Source organism: Canis lupus, chromosome 12, assembly GCF_048164855.1.
Source record: "Canis lupus baileyi chromosome 12, mCanLup2.hap1, whole genome shotgun sequence".
Lineage (NCBI taxonomy): Eukaryota > Metazoa > Chordata > Mammalia > Carnivora > Canidae > Canis > Canis lupus.
The window spans coordinates 2,441,589-2,459,156 of record NC_132849.1 but is presented as its reverse complement, the minus strand read 5'-3'; the positions used below and the strand labels follow the sequence as shown (position 1 = coordinate 2,459,156).

At 35.7% G+C, this 17,568-nt stretch overlaps 1 protein-coding gene across 37 annotated transcripts in view; it reads right to left on the bottom strand.

Annotated features, from left to right (window-relative positions):
- The window catches only part of LRIG2 (leucine rich repeats and immunoglobulin like domains 2), a 154,507-nt gene that overhangs the window by 17,573 nt on the left and 119,366 nt on the right, over positions 1-17,568 (bottom strand). For all 37 annotated transcript variants that reach the window (XM_072769053.1, XM_072769055.1, XM_072769054.1 and 34 more), the window contains 11 exons: positions 15,218-15,283; positions 12,742-12,816; positions 12,444-12,578; positions 11,784-11,927; positions 11,525-11,668; positions 10,721-10,864; positions 10,372-10,515; positions 7,521-7,601; positions 6,721-6,792; positions 6,514-6,582; positions 2,379-2,542 (listed from right to left, as the gene is read on the bottom strand). In XM_072769053.1, coding sequence (XP_072625154.1) covers positions 2,379-2,542; positions 6,514-6,582; positions 6,721-6,792; positions 7,521-7,601; positions 10,372-10,515; positions 10,721-10,864; positions 11,525-11,668; positions 11,784-11,927; positions 12,444-12,578; positions 12,742-12,816; positions 15,218-15,283 — 1,238 coding nt within the window. The remainder of the gene's footprint in view (positions 1-2,378; positions 2,543-6,513; positions 6,583-6,720; positions 6,793-7,520; positions 7,602-10,371; positions 10,516-10,720; positions 10,865-11,524; positions 11,669-11,783; positions 11,928-12,443; positions 12,579-12,741; positions 12,817-15,217; positions 15,284-17,568) is intronic.

The window sequence follows — 17,568 nt, the reverse complement described above, 5'->3', positions numbered from 1 at the left end:
TGTATTTGGAAAACTCTAAAGCCTCCACCTAAATAAACACTACCACTGATAAATTCAGTAAGACTGCAAGACACAAAATCAATGTACAGATATCTGTTGCATTCCTATATGTGAAAAATGAAGCAGCAGAAAGTGAAATTAAGAAAACAATCCCACTTACAACTGCACCAAAAACAACAAAATATCTAGGAATAAACTTAACCAAAGAGGTGAAAAATCTGTACTCTAAAACTATAAAACATTGATGAAAGAAATTAAAGATGATGCAAAGAAATAGAATGACATTCCATGTTCATGGACTGGAAGAACAAATATTGTTAAGATGTCTTTTGTTTGTTTGTTTGTTTGTTTTTTAAGATGTCTATACTACCCAAAGAAATCTACACATTTAATGCAATCCCTATCAAAACACCAAGAGCATTTTTTAATAGAAGTAGACCAAACAATCTGAAAATTTGTATGGAACCAAAAAAGACCTCGTGTAGCCAAAGGAATCTACAAAGAAAAACAAAACGAGATATCACAATTCCAGAGTGCAAGTTATACTGCAACGTGGTAGTAATTAATATGGTATAACAACAGATACAGAGATCACGGACTAGAATAGAAAACCCAGAAATAAACCTAGAACTATATGGTCAATTAATCTTCAACAAAGGAATATACATTGGGAAAAAGTCTCTTCAATAGTGTTGGGAATACTGGTCAGCTACATGTGGAAGAATGATACTGGACCACTTTCTTTCACCATACACAAACATAAACTCAAAATGGAATAAAGACCTAAATGTGAGACCTAAAACCATAAAAATCCTTGAAGAGAGCACAGGCAGTAATAATCTCTCTGACAATGCCCATAGCAATATTTTTCTAGACATGTCTCTTGAGGCAATAGAAACAAAGGCAAAAATAAACTACTGGGGCTACATCAATGTAAAAAATTTCCACAGAGCAAAGGAAACAATCAACAGAACTAAAAGGCAACCTACTGAATAGAAGATCTCTGCAAATGACATATCCGATAAAGGATTAATAACCAAAATATAAAAAGAACGGATACAACACAATACCCCAAAACAAATAGCCCAATAAAAAATGAGCAAGGGTGCCTCAGTGGCACAGTCAGTTCAGCGATTGACTCTTGGTTTCAGCTCATATAGTGATTTCAGGATCATGAGATCTTGTCCTGCATCAGGCTCCATACTCAGTGCAGAATCTGCTTGAGATTCTCTCTCCCCTCCTCTGCTCCTCCCACCCATGTTCTCTTTAAATAAATAAATAAATCTTTTTAAAAAGACAGGCAGAATGGGCAGCCCTGGTGGCACAGCGGTTTAGTGCTGCCTACGGCCCGGGCGGGGTGTGATCCTGGGGACCCGGGATCGAGTCCCACGTCAGGCTCCCTGAGTGGAGCCTGTTTCTCCCTCTGCCTGTGTCTCTGCCTCTCTCTCTCTCCCTCTGTGTCTCTCATGAATAAATAAATAAAGTCTTTTAAAAAAATTAAAAAAAAAAATAAAAACAAAAGACAGGCAGAAGACATGAATAGACATTTCCAAAAAAGGACTGGTGATCAACAGATACATGAAAAGATGCTAAACAGCACTCATCATCAGGGAAATGTAAACCATAACCACACTGAGATAGCACCCCTATGTGTATCAGAATGGCTAAAATCAAAATACAAGAAACAACAAGTTTTGGCAAGGATGTGGAGAAACGGAACCCTCCTACACTGTTGATGGGAATGCAAACTGATGCAGCCAATAAGGAAAATAGTATGAAGGTTCCTCAAAAAATTAAAAATAGAACTACCCTACAATCCAGGAGCCACACTAAGTATTTACCCAAAAACTACAAAAACATGAACTGAAAGGGATACATGGCACCCCTAGGTTTATTGCAGCATTATTTACAACAGCCAAATTATAGAAGTAGCTCAAGTGTCCATTTATAAATGAATGGATAAAGAAAATGTATACATATATACATACTATGTATACAATATATACAGACTATGAAATATTATTCAGCCATAATAAAGAATGAAATGTTACCATCTGCAATGACATGGATGTAGCTAAAGAGTATAATGTAAGTGAAATAAGTCAGAGAAAGACAAATACCACAAAATTTCACTGATATGTGTAATTTAAGAAACTAAACAAACAAGCAAAGAAAAAGAAAGCGGGAAAAAGCAAGAAATGACTTAACTATATAGAACAAACTAATGGTTACTAGGTGGGAGGTGGGTGGGAGGAGGAGGTAAAGAGGAGATGGAGATTAAATAATAAACTTATGATGAAAAAATAATAATAAAAGAAAATAATTTTTTAAAGATAGTAAGTGTGTAGTATACAAAATTTTAAAACAAAAATACAAACCACAAACAAAATCTTTCAGATCCACATTCAGGATGCTTTGCCCTGCCAGCCATTCAGGGTGTGCACAGCTTACATTCACAGAATGCTGGAAGTTATTATCAACCAGCCACTGAAGCAACCACTTCAAATGGCAGTCACAGAGTAAACTGCTTGTGTTCAGAATCCTGCAAAAATAAAGAAGAAAAGAAGTACCCTTTATGTTTTATTCTGTTTCTTCACCATTAAAAGTTTACTGCACACTGTACCCATGCATTTTTCTTGCTAAAACATGTTCAACCTAAATCAAACCAGAAGGAAACAAATTCAGATCGTCAGCCTCGATTCCTCAAATATGTCACTGTCATGCAAGACATCAAGAAAAGGGGTGAAACAAGGGTAAGAGACCCATTTTAGATTAAAGGAGACTAAAAAGTCATTACAACAAAATGCAGTGCATGATTCTTGATTGGAAAAAATATCTACAAGGAACTTTTCTTTGAGATTGGGGAAAGCTGAGTATAAACTGCATGTCAATTAATATTATTTTAACAACTGTAATTTCATTGACTGAGAATAGTATTGTGGCTATATGCAGGAAAACACCCTCATTCTTGGGAAATACATGCTAAGATATTTAGGAGTAAAGTGTTATGATGTCTGCAACTTCCTATCAAATGGCTAAGCAAAATAATAGAGTGTATAGAGAAAAGAGAGAGATAGAGATAGAAACAGATGGGAGGGAGCAGAAAAACATATCACAAATTTAGCAAAAAGTTAACAAGCAGTAAATCTAGGTAAAGGGTATATGGATGTTAACTGTACCTTCCTTTCAATTTTTGAGATTTAAAATTTTCCCTAGAAAAATTTGGGGAAAAGCTTACCATATACACTGCAGCATAGAGATGTTTGTTGTGGAGAAGACAAAATTACTTTCAAATTATTTCATCAAGAATGAAAACACTTCAGCCCTGGGGCAATGTGTACTGCAACTTAAACTAAAAACCAGCGAGATTTTATTTGTTGTCTATAATAGGCCTATAAAACATATCTAAAAAATCAGATAGGTTTTCTCTTAATGACCTGTGACTCTCCCATCCACCTGGAGTTAGTGAAAGCAAATGATATTGAGACACTGTAACTTGCTTTGTGTGTGACAAAAAAATTCCCATCAAGTTGTAAAGTATCTAAGCTCTGATTCCAAAAAAGTTTCAGTCTTCAATGGTATCTCAAAACCCTTATTTGACTAAGGATTATTTTAATTCATCAGGCCAAAAGTTACCTTTTGCATTTAAGAATTCTTAGATTATATTCATTCATTGATAGAGAAATATTTGAGTCTACTCTATGCAAGGCACTGTTCTAGGCTGTGGCGATACAGGCCTCATAAAATTTATGTATTCATTAGAGCCAGGCAATAAAAAATGGCAAAGTACAAAGTCAGAAAGCAAGTGCTATCAAGAAAAACAAAGTTAAGCAAAGATACAGAGAGGCAGCTACCAGTTCAGATAAAAACAGGGAAAAATTCTTTGAAGAGATGGCGTTTGGGCAAAGACCTGAAAGAAGTGAGAGCAAATCCCACAAAGAACTGAGGGGAGAGTGTTGCATACATAGGAAACTATGTGCAAAGGCCTTTAAGCAGACGTCCCCAATGTGCTTGAGGAATAGCAAGGAGGCCACTGAGGCCAGAGCACAGTGAGGAAAGGGATAGTGACAGGAACGAGGTGAGAGAGCTGGGCAGGAAGAGCAGACCATGCATGTGCTGTATTTATACACTAAGAAAAGAACCTGAAGTATTTTCTCCCTTTGTGTGAAGGAAGCCACTGGAAGGTTAAAAATAGAAGAGTGATGTGGTCTGATTTATGATTTCTAAGCATAAGCTAGGCTCATGAGACCTGGACTCAATCCTAATTCGGCAACTTACCTCAAGCAACATACTTAAATGTCTCCAAAATCTCAGTTTCTAGTTCTGGAAAATGAGTTTGAATGCCTATCTCAAAAAAAAATTTGAATAAAGCATTTAGCACAGCGCCTGGACACAGATACCGCTGAATTCACATTACCTTCCTTTATTTCTGTTCCTTTTTCATCTTTCCACACTCACAAGTGGTTGTCTTTGAGTAGTGGGGATCCGGAGACTTGCACTCCCTCTAGGTTTAGCTATGTTTTCTAATATTTCTACCATGATTATATGAGTTTAGTGCAAAATATTTTTTAATTTACATAAGACTCTCCCATCTCCCCCCAGTATTTATGCATAGCACTGTGAAGGATACTAGAAAGCATAAAAATATATTTTAATAAATATACGATGTAACAGTATTGTAACTATGACTTCGATTTAGAGTGAATCAAAAGCAACCAAAATTTCTCAGCAAAAAAGGTACGTTAAGAGTTTCCTCCATCAGCAGTTTGTTTAAACCAATTCTCAAATTATCAAATGACTGAAGACTGAAACTACACTCTCCGCTTTCACCTACTACCTAAATTACATTTTATACTGAGCTCTCATAACAGAAGTAATAATTTTATTGTTGGCCCTTGGACTATCATGAGGAAAAAATAGTTAATACTAAGTTGTGCCCTTAACAGTTAAGCCTAGGAGAAATAACTCGAAATATTTCAACAGACTTCTCCCCCTGCCTCTGCAAAGTACCCCCCAAATAAAGAGCCACTTAAAAAGTCTGGCAGAAAATAATTAATGATGATTTCCATAACATTTTTATTTTATTAATATTAGCTATTCAATTTTCACTATGTGCCAGGCTCTGTATTGAGCATATTAGTTTCCTAATATATTTAGAGGAAAAAAAATTCAAACTCCTTCTGACTCAATAGGCCTAGGTGGTCTGCTTCCTGCTTAACCCTCTGACCTCATCTCCTACCATTCTTCCTCTTGCTCTTTTCCAGCCACACTAGTGTCTTTGCTGTTCATCAAGCATAAGAAGCAAGCTCCTACCTCAGGGCCTTTTCACTTGCTGTTCTCTGTGCCTAGAATGACCTTCACCCAGTATTCAACACTTTGTCACTCACTAAAGGTCCTGACTTAGATGCTGTTATCTCCAAAAAGCCTTCCCTCACTATTTTATCTAAAATGATAATCCAAAAAAATAAAAAATAAAATAAAATAAAATAAAATGATAATCCTGCTCACTCCCCATATGTGTGGCCCACCTTTATTTTCCTTTAGAACTCTTATTACCTGATAAGATATTATCGATCTACTGATTCTTTGACTTCCTTACTAGAAATTATTTTAATATACGGTAAGGATAGAGACTTGGTCTTGTTCACTACCGTGTTTTTAGCATCTAGAACAGTACCTTACGTAGCAGATGAGAATAAATATTTCCCGAATAAACAGATTATCTAATTTTATCCTAATTTGTCACAGCAATGTCAAGTTGTTCTAAAAGTTTCTAAATGCTTACTATGAATTTCTATCCTTATCTTATCACAAACCAGTTCTGGTCCACAATCCTTCCTTTGTTTTAGTCCACTGATGCTTAACATTGGCTGAATATTCAAATCACCAGAGTTTAAAATTAGTACCAATGTTCAACTAACCACCCCTCCTCCTGGGAAATATCTAAACCAATAACAGCAATTTTTTAAAAAGCATGAATGAAAAAGGACATAAAATAATATGTGTTTTTCAGCTGCAACTATTTAACAGTGTTTGACCATTTTATTAACTTGAAAAAAAAGATTAGAGACATCCTCTCTGACCATTATACTGAAAGTGCTGGATTACCTCCAACAAGTTACCTAATACCTTACGTATATTAGGATTAACTGTAATCCACCCTCAGGTTTCCAGCTTCAGAGGGTTGGGAACACATTTTTCCAATAATCCAAAAGTAAATGGGGTGGGGGAGGAACAGGAGGATATAGGGAAAGCACAAGGAACATGCTAAGGTCTCTTTAACTATAAGCATAAGTAAAACATAAGGTCTTGGTGCCACAAACTCCAGGCTTTTTGATTCTGGGTTATTTTAAAATTATATCCAGCCACTAAAATAACTGAATATTAAAACTCTTTTTTCCCCCCTGCCTAAACTGCATGTTTTGGGAATCATATGGGTCACATTCATCACACTTAAGCACAAGCATGGATAATGATCTAATGATTGGTGACAAAAAGATTTAAGTTACGTACAGTTCTTTCAAGCGAGTCTGAGAAAAAGCATTTTCTTGGATAGACATTATAGCATTGTTGTTCAAATCTCTGAAATGAAGAGAAATTAAACATTACCAGTCACCATTTCTACAATTAAATTATATAAACACTTGAAATGGTCATGAGAACTTCTGCTAATAGCAAAGATTATTTATACACTGAGCAAAATGGATGCAAAATACTTACAGATGCTCAAGGGATTCAAGACCAATGAATGCTTTCTTTGTAATTGACTTAATTTGATTTCCTTGTAAGATTCTGAAATACAAACAGATCTCCTAATAAAGCTTTCCACTAAGAAAACTTAATTCATTAAATCAAACATTTACCTATAAAAAGTGAAAATAAGTTTAACATGCATTTTTTAGAAAGTTGTGAACCTTTATAACCACCAATGCAAAGCACAGAATGAAGGCCTCTATTAAGAGGTTGGAACTCAACGAGGTGCCTGTGAGCAGCCATCTGGACCATGATGCACTGATAGTTTTCATATGAGAAACTGGATTATAGTCCCAATCTCCCCCTTTTTAGCAAATGATCAGGTCAAAGATTTTCAGACTAGTGGGAAGCCTTGGAGAAATTCTCAGGAGAGAATATTTAAAATCTTACTTCAGAGAATTCCTTTCTAGATAAATTACCCATAAATCTCATATGATTAAAAAGATGACTGGTTCAACTCTGGTTTCTCAGTGCATTTCTTTTACTTGAATAGAAATTCTAGTACTATGAATTATTTCTCTTTGAGTGCCCACAGGCAAGCTTTCCATAGAAAATTGTCCCACCACTGAATGAATCAATGAATGAATGAATGAATAAAATGTAAAACCACCAATAAACAAAAAACGTAACAAAAAGCTTCTTCCTCTCGTGGATGAGTCAAAAGGCTGGCTTTCCAGCCATAGCAATAAGATATAATCCAATCACATTTAAAATTGGTTCTTGAAAATATATCTTTATAGACATATATAAATATTATAAACACATACAATTTAGTGAGACTTGTGAGTCCAGAAAAAGCTTCACTTGCATCTTCTATGGCCCATGAAATTTCATTGTTTCTTAAATTTCTAAAAATATTGCAGAGAAAGGTTATTTTAGTTAACATGACCATAATAGCACTGGGAATCATCCTGGCATAGTAATGCTAATTTTCTCATCCTTATTTTAACAGTTATTTAAGATAAAGACTCAACTCGTATTTTTTAAAGAATATCTGCAATAAGCAAGTAAGAACTCTGTCTCATAAGTAAAGGATAACGCTGGCCTTGATAAATAAATTAAGTAACCTGCTAGGAGTTTTTTTTTTAAAGAAAGATTTTATTGATTTATCCATGAGAGACACAGAAAGAGAGAGGCAAGAGACATAGGCAGAGAAGCAGGCTACCCTTAGGGAAGTGGGACTCAATCCATGAACTCCAGGATCATGCCCTGAGCCGAAGGCAGAGCTTAACCTCTGAGCCATCCAGGCATCCCCCTGCTAAGAGTATTAATCTTCCTACCTAATAGCCCCTAATTTTGTTAGCATATTAAAAATTATAGTCAGGGTCCTGCAAAAAGCAGGAGGATTTCAAGATGCAGGGGATATGGCCCACAAATGTGATTTTAGACTAATGGGATTTCTGGGTGACCCAAGCTTTCTCATGAGCCCTTAAAACTAAAATGGCTAATAAAGAATAATATCAGTATAGAGCTTCATAGATTGACAGCAATTCAACATACCCCCTGGGAAGCAAGACCCATGAACACCCATGCGCTAGAGTGATCACTGCTATTTTTAAAAGGAAAAGTATGGTTCTTTTAAATTCCACTGTTGCATTCTCAGAGGAAATGCAATTGCACCACACAGTGTCCTGCTGAAAGAAGTATTAATTACAGATATTTAATCACTTTTGCTTCCTTAAAGTCATCTCATAATACAACACAAAGCTCTTTTCCTTATAATACATTTTAAGTTGTGTGAGTAATGGTAAGGAGATGGGAGATCATCTTCCCATTTAGCTATATCTTTATTTGAAGTGAAAGCTAACAGGTTCATTTTGTTTTACTAAGGAATAAACATTGAAACAATTGATGGCTCAACATTCCAAGACCTCCCCCCTCCTCCAGAGTACAGCATACAAAGAACTCACTGACCAAAGGGAGTAGGAAGTATATACTCTGGCAGGAGTATTGGCCTAAAGCCAGAATTTCTCAGATTTTATCCTAATTCTGCCTTAACTATCTCCATGGCATCAATCATTTATTTCTGCAATTACTTTCCTAAACTTTAATATTAAAAGTAATAATCCATAGTATACTGAAAGAACCTGCTTGCCATTCTTTGAACTGCCAAAAGGCTGCAGCTGCATGTGATACAAGTTCTTGGATTTGAACTGTTCTAGGTTCATCTCTAACAATGTAGAAAAAACAAAAATCACTTAATTTTTCAAGGCCAAATCTGAAGGAAGACTACCTCACTAAGTTAAAAAAAAATCAAACTAACTTGTGCAGGTATACACACCTTCATAAAATTATCATGCTTTCTCTCTCACTGATGGCTAGGTCTCAAAGTTGGGAACTTGCCTTTTTTCTGAGACCATTTATCAACTCGGAGCCTGATGACCAAAAAGTCATCTTCAGGAACATTAATAATCTACATATTATACTAACTAGCCTTTTTCTCTTATTCTGCTCTGCTTGAAATCACTGTATTTCATTAAAATACCTCTTCGTTCAATTACATTTCATGACAAGAGTAAAACATCCAACTTACAGAACCCTAGACTTTTAGAGTTGAAATTGCTTATAGCAACCATTTACTCCTATGTCCATCCTCCACTGGATAGACACATGGAAAATGACACCCAGGGAAGGTTAAGTGATTCTGTTCATCTGACAGTATGGTAGAAAGCACATGAGCTTTAGTGTCAACAGATCTAGGTTCTAATGCTGGTTCAAACATTTACAAGCTGTGTGACTTTATTCTGAATGTGCCTGATTTTGTCTAATCTCTGAAACTAAGCAAGGTCAGGCCTGGTTAGTACTTGGATGAAAGACCAGCTGGGAATACAAGTTGTGTAACTTTAAACAACCATTTTAATCTCTCTCAACCTCAGTCTCCTGATATGGAAAAGAGCAATAACATCCTAGTATTCTGAAAGCACCTAGCACATATCAGATCATCGATAAACGTTAAGTTTTTTTCTATTCAAGGTTATGCAGCAAATTAACAATGAACAGTGCACCTGCCAGAGTTGCTCCCGCAACACATCCTACATCCTGCTGAATGAGGAGTAGTTGTTTTCTGATAGTAGTTCCAGGTCAGAAGACAAGAAAATATGCATACTTGACTAGCAGTTCTGTTTTATTCCACAGTAACTAGCACTATAAGAGATACTTTGTTGTTTAGTTGATTAAAGTCAGAATTAAAGTACAAAGTGAACTGGCTAAAGATAAATAAGATTTATGTGTGCGGATAGAGACAAATAAGATTGACTGGCCCCAGGGTATAAGAGAGAAGAACAACTGCAAAATATTAATATAAACGTGAAAAAAAAACCATAAACATGTAGCTTGATTAGCTGTTTTAATTTGCTTTACAATTTATTCTTAAAGATTCTATTTATTTGAGAGAGAGAGAGCATGAGCAAGGGGAGGGGCAGAGGGACAAGCAGACTCCCCATTGAGCGGGGAACCCAATGTGGGGCTGGATCCCAGGACCCTGAGATCATGACCTGAACTGAAGTTAGACACTTAACCAACTAAGCCATGCACAGTTTACTATTTACTGTTAAATAGTAAATATTTACTTTACTGTTTTAAAAAAAATTTGCAAAAAAAAAGGACAGATGTACTTACAGTGTCTGAAGATTGGAAAGAAACCTAAATACACCATCAGCAATGTGAGTGACTCTGTTGTCCCCTAAATTCAGTCTTTCCAGTAAGCTTAGACCCACAAAGGCAGATTTATCCAAGCGTGTCAACTGGTTATAGGACAAATCACTAAAAACAGGAAACATGAAGGATAAGAAATTCATTGTATTTTAATTCAACTTTCCTATTCTCGTTCTATTTACATGATTAATTTAGGGCTTTCAACAAACTTCTAATGAAGAGGGATGTTAGATCTCATTATTGGCCACGGGAGTGATTTATTCCAAACTACTCTAGTCTCACAGCCTCCACTGAAATGCCATCCAACACTCACAGTTCAGATAGTCTTTGGCAGAACTCCCATGCATCAGGGCTGATTCTTTCAACAGCATTCTGGCTCACATAGAGCTGTTGTAACATTCGCAAGCCATACAACCACCCCTTGTTCACTTCTGTAAGGTTATTATGCTCTAGTTCTCTGCAGAATTAGAGAAAGAAAGGAAAAAATATGTTTCAAAATAAGGCACTGCAATGAGAAAATACCAAAACTCCATTAGGTCTTGCTCAGAGAGGCATATATACTTTTGCTCAATCCAAGTGAACCAACAAATTCTACTGAATAAATATTTATATTTTACTTACAATTTACTGCTAGAAGGTAGGAAGACTGTCTAAAAAAATCCAGATCTATAAAATCAACACACTAAGAGGTTTGATATACCTGTTCGAGGTAAATCCTGATAATTTTCATCAGCTCCAAACATTAAGAAAATACAAACCTTTTAGATGAAATGTTTGGGTTTTTTTTAAAGTAGGCTCTATTCCCTGTGTGAAGCCAGACATGGGGCTTGAACTCGTGACCCTGAGATCAAGACCTGAGCTGAGATCAAGAATCGGCCTTAACTGACTGAGCCACCCTGGAGCCCCTTGATGAAATGTCTGTAAGAATGATGAAAAGAATACCAGTTTGATAACAAAGCTTAAAGAGCTTTGTTATACACTTATTTGACATCAGAGAAGGGAGAAAGAACTAATGTACTTGGGTATAAATTAAATCAATTATCCTAGCCATATGTCACTGACAAGTCCCCTCAGACCACTTTCCTAATAATATTCTATTTTAGTTCATAGTACTTACAATTCTTCCATGTTATCCAAGCCAAAAAAAGCTCCATCCTTAAGTCTGCTAATACCATTCCGCTGCATCTTCAAAGATCTTAAGGAGTCAAGCCCTTGGAATGTCAGACCTTCCACCACTTTAATCCTGTTTCTCTTAAGTTCCCTTTAACAAAAATAGTTTTACAGTCAGAAATTTGCCAATTTGCTCTAATAATAATTAAAATAATTTAAAATAAAAAAAACCAATCTTCTTAAAATCCATCTATTTAGTTACTCACAAGAACTGAAGGTGAGGTAGCTTGAAAATCTTGGGTGGAATCATGCTGATTCTGTTCCTGTTTAATTTTACCACTAGTAAGGAACTAGATAAATTATCAAAGCAACCAGCCTCTAAGATGGTTATCCTATTATTACTCAAATTTCTAAAATGAAAAAGATAACAAAAAAATTTAGTGAAACAAAACATTCTAAAACCTGACAGCTACCCAAAGTCTATGAGTGGGCCCCAGCTCTACCACTTAGCAACTATACACAACTTAACAAATCATTTAACTACTCTGTTTCTTCAACTACAAAATAAGGATAATACCTACTTCATTTAGGTTCGAACAATTCATATGAATATGCCTTATAAACTGTAGAACACTAGCACACATGCTGATTATCATTATATAGGATAAGCCACTGTAACAAATCAATTCTATTTAATACCTTTATAAAACTGTTAGTAAAAACATCCAGAATTATACCTCAAAAATTACCATGGATGCTTAATATTTTCTGACAACAGGAGACAAAAAAACTACCACCCAAAAAAACCGACACTAGATTTGTTTCACATAGGCATATCAAAATCACAATAAATAACACACATTTCTGGGAAGTATCAATAAATAATAAATATGCACATTAAAATAAGTCTAGTTTAAACTACTTACAGGTATTTAAGCTGCATTCGAGGAAATGAAGACGTCTTAATTTCTGATATTATATTTGAACTGAGATCTAAATTCTCGAGAGCAGGGTAAAACTGAAACACTTCTGCATTTATTTCTGGGATTATATTATGGACTCTATAAAAAAAAAAAAAAAAGATTGTAATGAAGCTATTGCCAGAGACCCATCCCAGGCCCCAAAGATGTTAAATAATTAGGATAAAAAAGAAGAGTACCTAAAACAAAAGATTTAAAGCTGTACCATTCATAATTTAAAAGATCTGAAATCTGATTTACTTACAATGAGAGTAGAGTGATATTAGAGGTTGGTTCTCCAAAATATGGGATTTCTGTTAGCTCATTATAATTCATTTTCCTAGGCAAAGGGGAAAAACAGATTTTAAAGTTTAGAGGGGGAAATGCTGTCTCTTGAGTTCTGGCTTCTAGCTAATAATTATTTAGGACAGGTGCCAAATTTGAAAAAGGCATATGACTCAGAATGAATTAGACTAAATGGATTATGCTGAGAAATTAAAGGTTTTTTTTAAAGATTGATTGATTGATTACAGACAAAGAGAAAGAGAGAGAGAGAGAGGGGCAGAGACACAGGAGGAGGGAGAAGCAGGCTCCATGCCAGGAGCCTGACGTGGGACTCAATCCTAGGACTCCAGGATCGCGCCCTTGGCCAAAGGCAGGTGCTAAACCACTGAGCCACCCAGGGATCCCCGAAATTAAAGATTTTAATAAGAAATATTTTGCTGTAATGCAGATCTATGATTGATACAAATATTTTGCACATTAAGTATTTTTAATCCCAGCAAGGTTCCTGGTTCCTCGAAGTTACTTTTCTGACAGCTAATTTCAGACCTTCTTAAAGAAGAAATAATTAAACTATCCATATCTATTTATATATTTACTTATAATAAATAAGATAAAAATTATAAATTGAGTAAATTTTTAAAATACACTCATTTTTTAAAGTTATCCAAAGTATAAAGAAGATGTGGTTTATGTATACAATAGAATATTACTCAGCCATTAGAAACGACAAATACCCACCATTTGCTTCAACGTGGATGGAACTGGAGGGTATTATGCTGAGTGAAATAAGTCAATCGGAGAAGGACAAACAGTGTATGTTCTCATTCATTTGGGAAATATAAATAATAGTGAAAGGGAATATAAGGGAAGGGAGAAGAAATGGGTAGGAAATATCAGAAAGGGAGACAGAACATAAAGACTCCTAACTCTGGAAAACGAACTAGGGGTGGTGGAAGGGGAGGAGGGCAGGGGGTGGGGGTGAATGCGTGACGGGCACTGAGGGGGGCACTTGACGGGATGAGCACTGGGTGTTACTCTGTATGTTGGTAAATTGAACACCAATAAAAAATAAATTTATTAAAAAAGAAGTTGTCCAAAGTTTTTTAAGTTATTCAAAGTGAGATGAATCTGCCCAAGAGATGGAGCCTATGATTAATTTTATAGATGACATGTCGCCATCTGATCCTAGCAACTCTTTAAACATGTCTCCAGTGTTTTATTTATTTTTTTAAAGATTTTATTTATTTATTCATGAGAGACACAGACAGAGACACAGGCAGAGGGAGAAGCAGGCTCCATGCAGGGAGCCTGATGTGGGACTCGATCCCGGGTCTCCAGGATCACTCCCTGGGCCAAAGGCAGTGCTAAACCACTGAGCCACCCAGGCTGCCTGTCTCCAGTGTTTTAGTAGCAAAATTAATATCACATTTCACTAACCTGGTTTTCTTTTTTTTTTTTTCTTTAACCTGGTTTTCAATCACTGAACAACCTCAATAATCTAGACTACAGAAAAGAAGTCCAGAAGTCCAGAAATAAAAGGACTCCAAGAAACCAGCCGAAGTTACAAAGATCATGTCATAGAGCTCATGCATTTCCCACTGAAGCATTTTCAGGACTTCCTTCAGTGCCTACTCTTTCAGCTAAATAAGCCTGTCAATTGTTCATTAAATGCACAGCAGACCAAAACCAGTCAATTTGGAGCAGACACAGAGGGAATTCAAGGACAATGAGAGCATGAAGCTACCCCTGTCAGTAAGAAATTAAAAAGAAAAATCTGAAGGTTCTGGCATCTTAGCATAATGGCAAACAGGCCTCGAGAGTTGTGCCTCTGGAAACATCACAATGCAATAACTGGTATTAATAGTATTTTAGAAAATTTCCTCCAAAAAATACATAATACATCTCTGTATTAAAGGAAAAACTTCAGTGAAGTGGAAAACTGAACTATATTAATCACTGCATCACAGACAATACAAGAAATACCATATTTCAGGTAAATCTTACTTTTTTTTAAGTAAGCTCCACACTGGGGATAGAAAATGATAGTTACCTGAGATCAAGAGTCAGACACAACCAACTGAGCCACCTAGGCACCCCCCACATAACTCTACATTAGACATGATGCTTAACACAACAAAGAATTTCACTGGTTGAAACTGGCAAAAAAAAAAAAAAAAAAACCCACACACAAGCAAAATATATTTACTCTGAAAAGGGAGGGGGAAAAACGTATTTTTGGTCCTAAGAAAGTAGACAGAATATTTCTACACAGTTGCAAACTAATCACCAACCTAATGGCATAAAGCCCAGAGAGTCTGTAATAGTAGCAAAGCCAAAGACAACAGTTTAGGCTTTTAAACAATGTCTTTTAAATATTTTCTGTCAATTTTTTGACAGTGAAATGCTGTCTACCTCTAAGAGCTTAATTTAAATTTAAACAAATAAAAATAACTTACACTTCTCGTAACGTTTCAGATTCCAAGCTGATGTTCCAGTTAGACAACCGATTATGACTCAGATCCCTAGTGGAGGACAAAAGATCATTCTTAGTCTAGTGTTGGAAAACAGACTTAAAGAAAAAAAAAAAACTGAATTAAAACATAATCTAAAAGCCCTATCAAATGTGAATTTAAGTAGGACATGCAAAAAGGAAGAAATGTTTATAAAGGATAAGTAAATATCTAGATTTCAAAATAGCTCTTTGATTTTTTCATTTTTATGAGGTTTTAAAAAAAACTAACTAGAGAATACACTCACATGGTTCAAGATATCAAAAAGTATAAAAGGAAATACAGTAAGGCTCCTACCCTGTCACTAGCTATACGATTTCCCTCCCCAACAGCAACAAATGAAAATAAACCATTTCTTGTGCAGTGGCCATTTTATGCATGCATTAGCAAATGCATTTATAAAAATGGTAGAATAATTTACACACTAATTTACCCTTACTCTTTTCACTTAACAATACATGTGATAAATCATTCCACAGCAGTACTATAAAGTTTCTTCATCCCTTTTAGTGATTACCTTATCCTTTACTGGAATGGACTATACATATTTTTAAAAGAAAAATATACTTTTTAAATAATATTGCAAAATATAATATGTAATATTATAACATACATTATATTTAGCAGTAGATAAAAGAAAATAGATTTCACAAGGCAAGAAAGTGAGCTTCTATATTAGAACTGAGGTTGACCGTATCCTTGATAGAGATACGGTCTTCCTAAAAAAAAAAAAGCAATCTAGCTCTGAGGAAGAAAAATCAATCTCCAAATTAGGTTAATTATGATGACTGGTGGTGGTGGTGGCGGCGGCAACCAACATTTATTAAGCCTCAGGCACTCTTCTATGCACTTTATACATATTAAGTGCCTAAAACCACACAACAACATTACGAGGCATACTTTTATAATCCTTATTTGCCTAGGTCAGAGACAGGTAAGATTAATAATTTGTCAATCCAAGGTCATACAGCTGATAAGTGAGGAAGCTATAAACTTGAAATTCCATCTCACTTCTAGCAAGTAGTTTGTTAGATATAGCAGAGATTTCACTGAAATTAGTCATAAGTCTAAATATTTAAATAGGCTTTAAAAATTCACCTTGTTGCTTCCTGGCATCTTTACAAGGCTGAAGTGGAATCCAGCCCACACAAGCTGTCTGCCCAAGACATGTATTATACATTACAATATGGCTAGCAATAGGGACACACCAGAGAAACATTACGGATCACTTTATCTCACTGTGTGACCACAGGCAGTTGACAGATGCATGCATGTCTGAATGATGTCTCTATCACAGCAGAACAATTTGTTCTCAGCTAGATTCATGTCTGTCCATCTGTAAAATTTAGCCACTTTCATTTAGGAGCTTAATTTACACCGTAAGGTAAGTAAGGCTAGATGAAACCATCCCTTTTCCACAACAGTTCTAATACCTTTATTCCAAGATACCTGGCACCAGGTATCAGCTCAAGGACACTCATGACTAGGGGTATGCATTGGGAAATGTTAGAGATAAAAATAGGAATATATTCCACATCCAACTCACACTTGCTACTAAACAACACTGGATAAGTGAAAAGATATTTATTGTGGCATTTCAACTAAAGAAATTCAACTCTTCTAATTTAAGTTAGATAGTCCACATTCTGCTCCTAGGGGGCTGGTCTGGCAAATAGAGAGCAACTCTCATCTGTATAGCAGGCTACATAGTGTGATTTAATTCCATACCTGATGCTTGTTAAAAATTTAACTTTTTTCCCTTTTATAGATTAAGAGCTTTGATTTTAATCATAACAGCGCTTCTAATGCCTTCTCAAACCCTAATGTCCCTGGCAATGTAACTCTTGATTGTACTCATCTCCTATAGTTCTCTCATGGATGTCAATGACCAGATAATCACATTTAAAGAAAATTATTATTGGGACCCTGGTGGCTCAATGGTTAAGCATCTGCCTTTGGCTCAGGGCGTGATCCCACATCCCAGGATGGAGTCCCCCCCCCATCAGGCTCCCTGAAAAGAGCCTGCCTCTCCATCTGTCTATGTCTCTGCCTCTCTGTGTCTCTCATGAATAAATAAAAATATTTTTTTTAAAAAGAAAATTATTATTAAAGGAACCTAAAGCAATTAAGTTAACCCAACTTACATGTGGTATAAACTACTTTATATTAAGCATCAGTGAAAACTGCCCAGTGTCTCAACTGGGGGAAAGAGTGATTTTCTCTACCTCTTTGAAGAACTTTTAAAGGCTTTTTGATGGAACCCAAAGGATAGTGGAAATACTCTGGAGCCTCTCTGC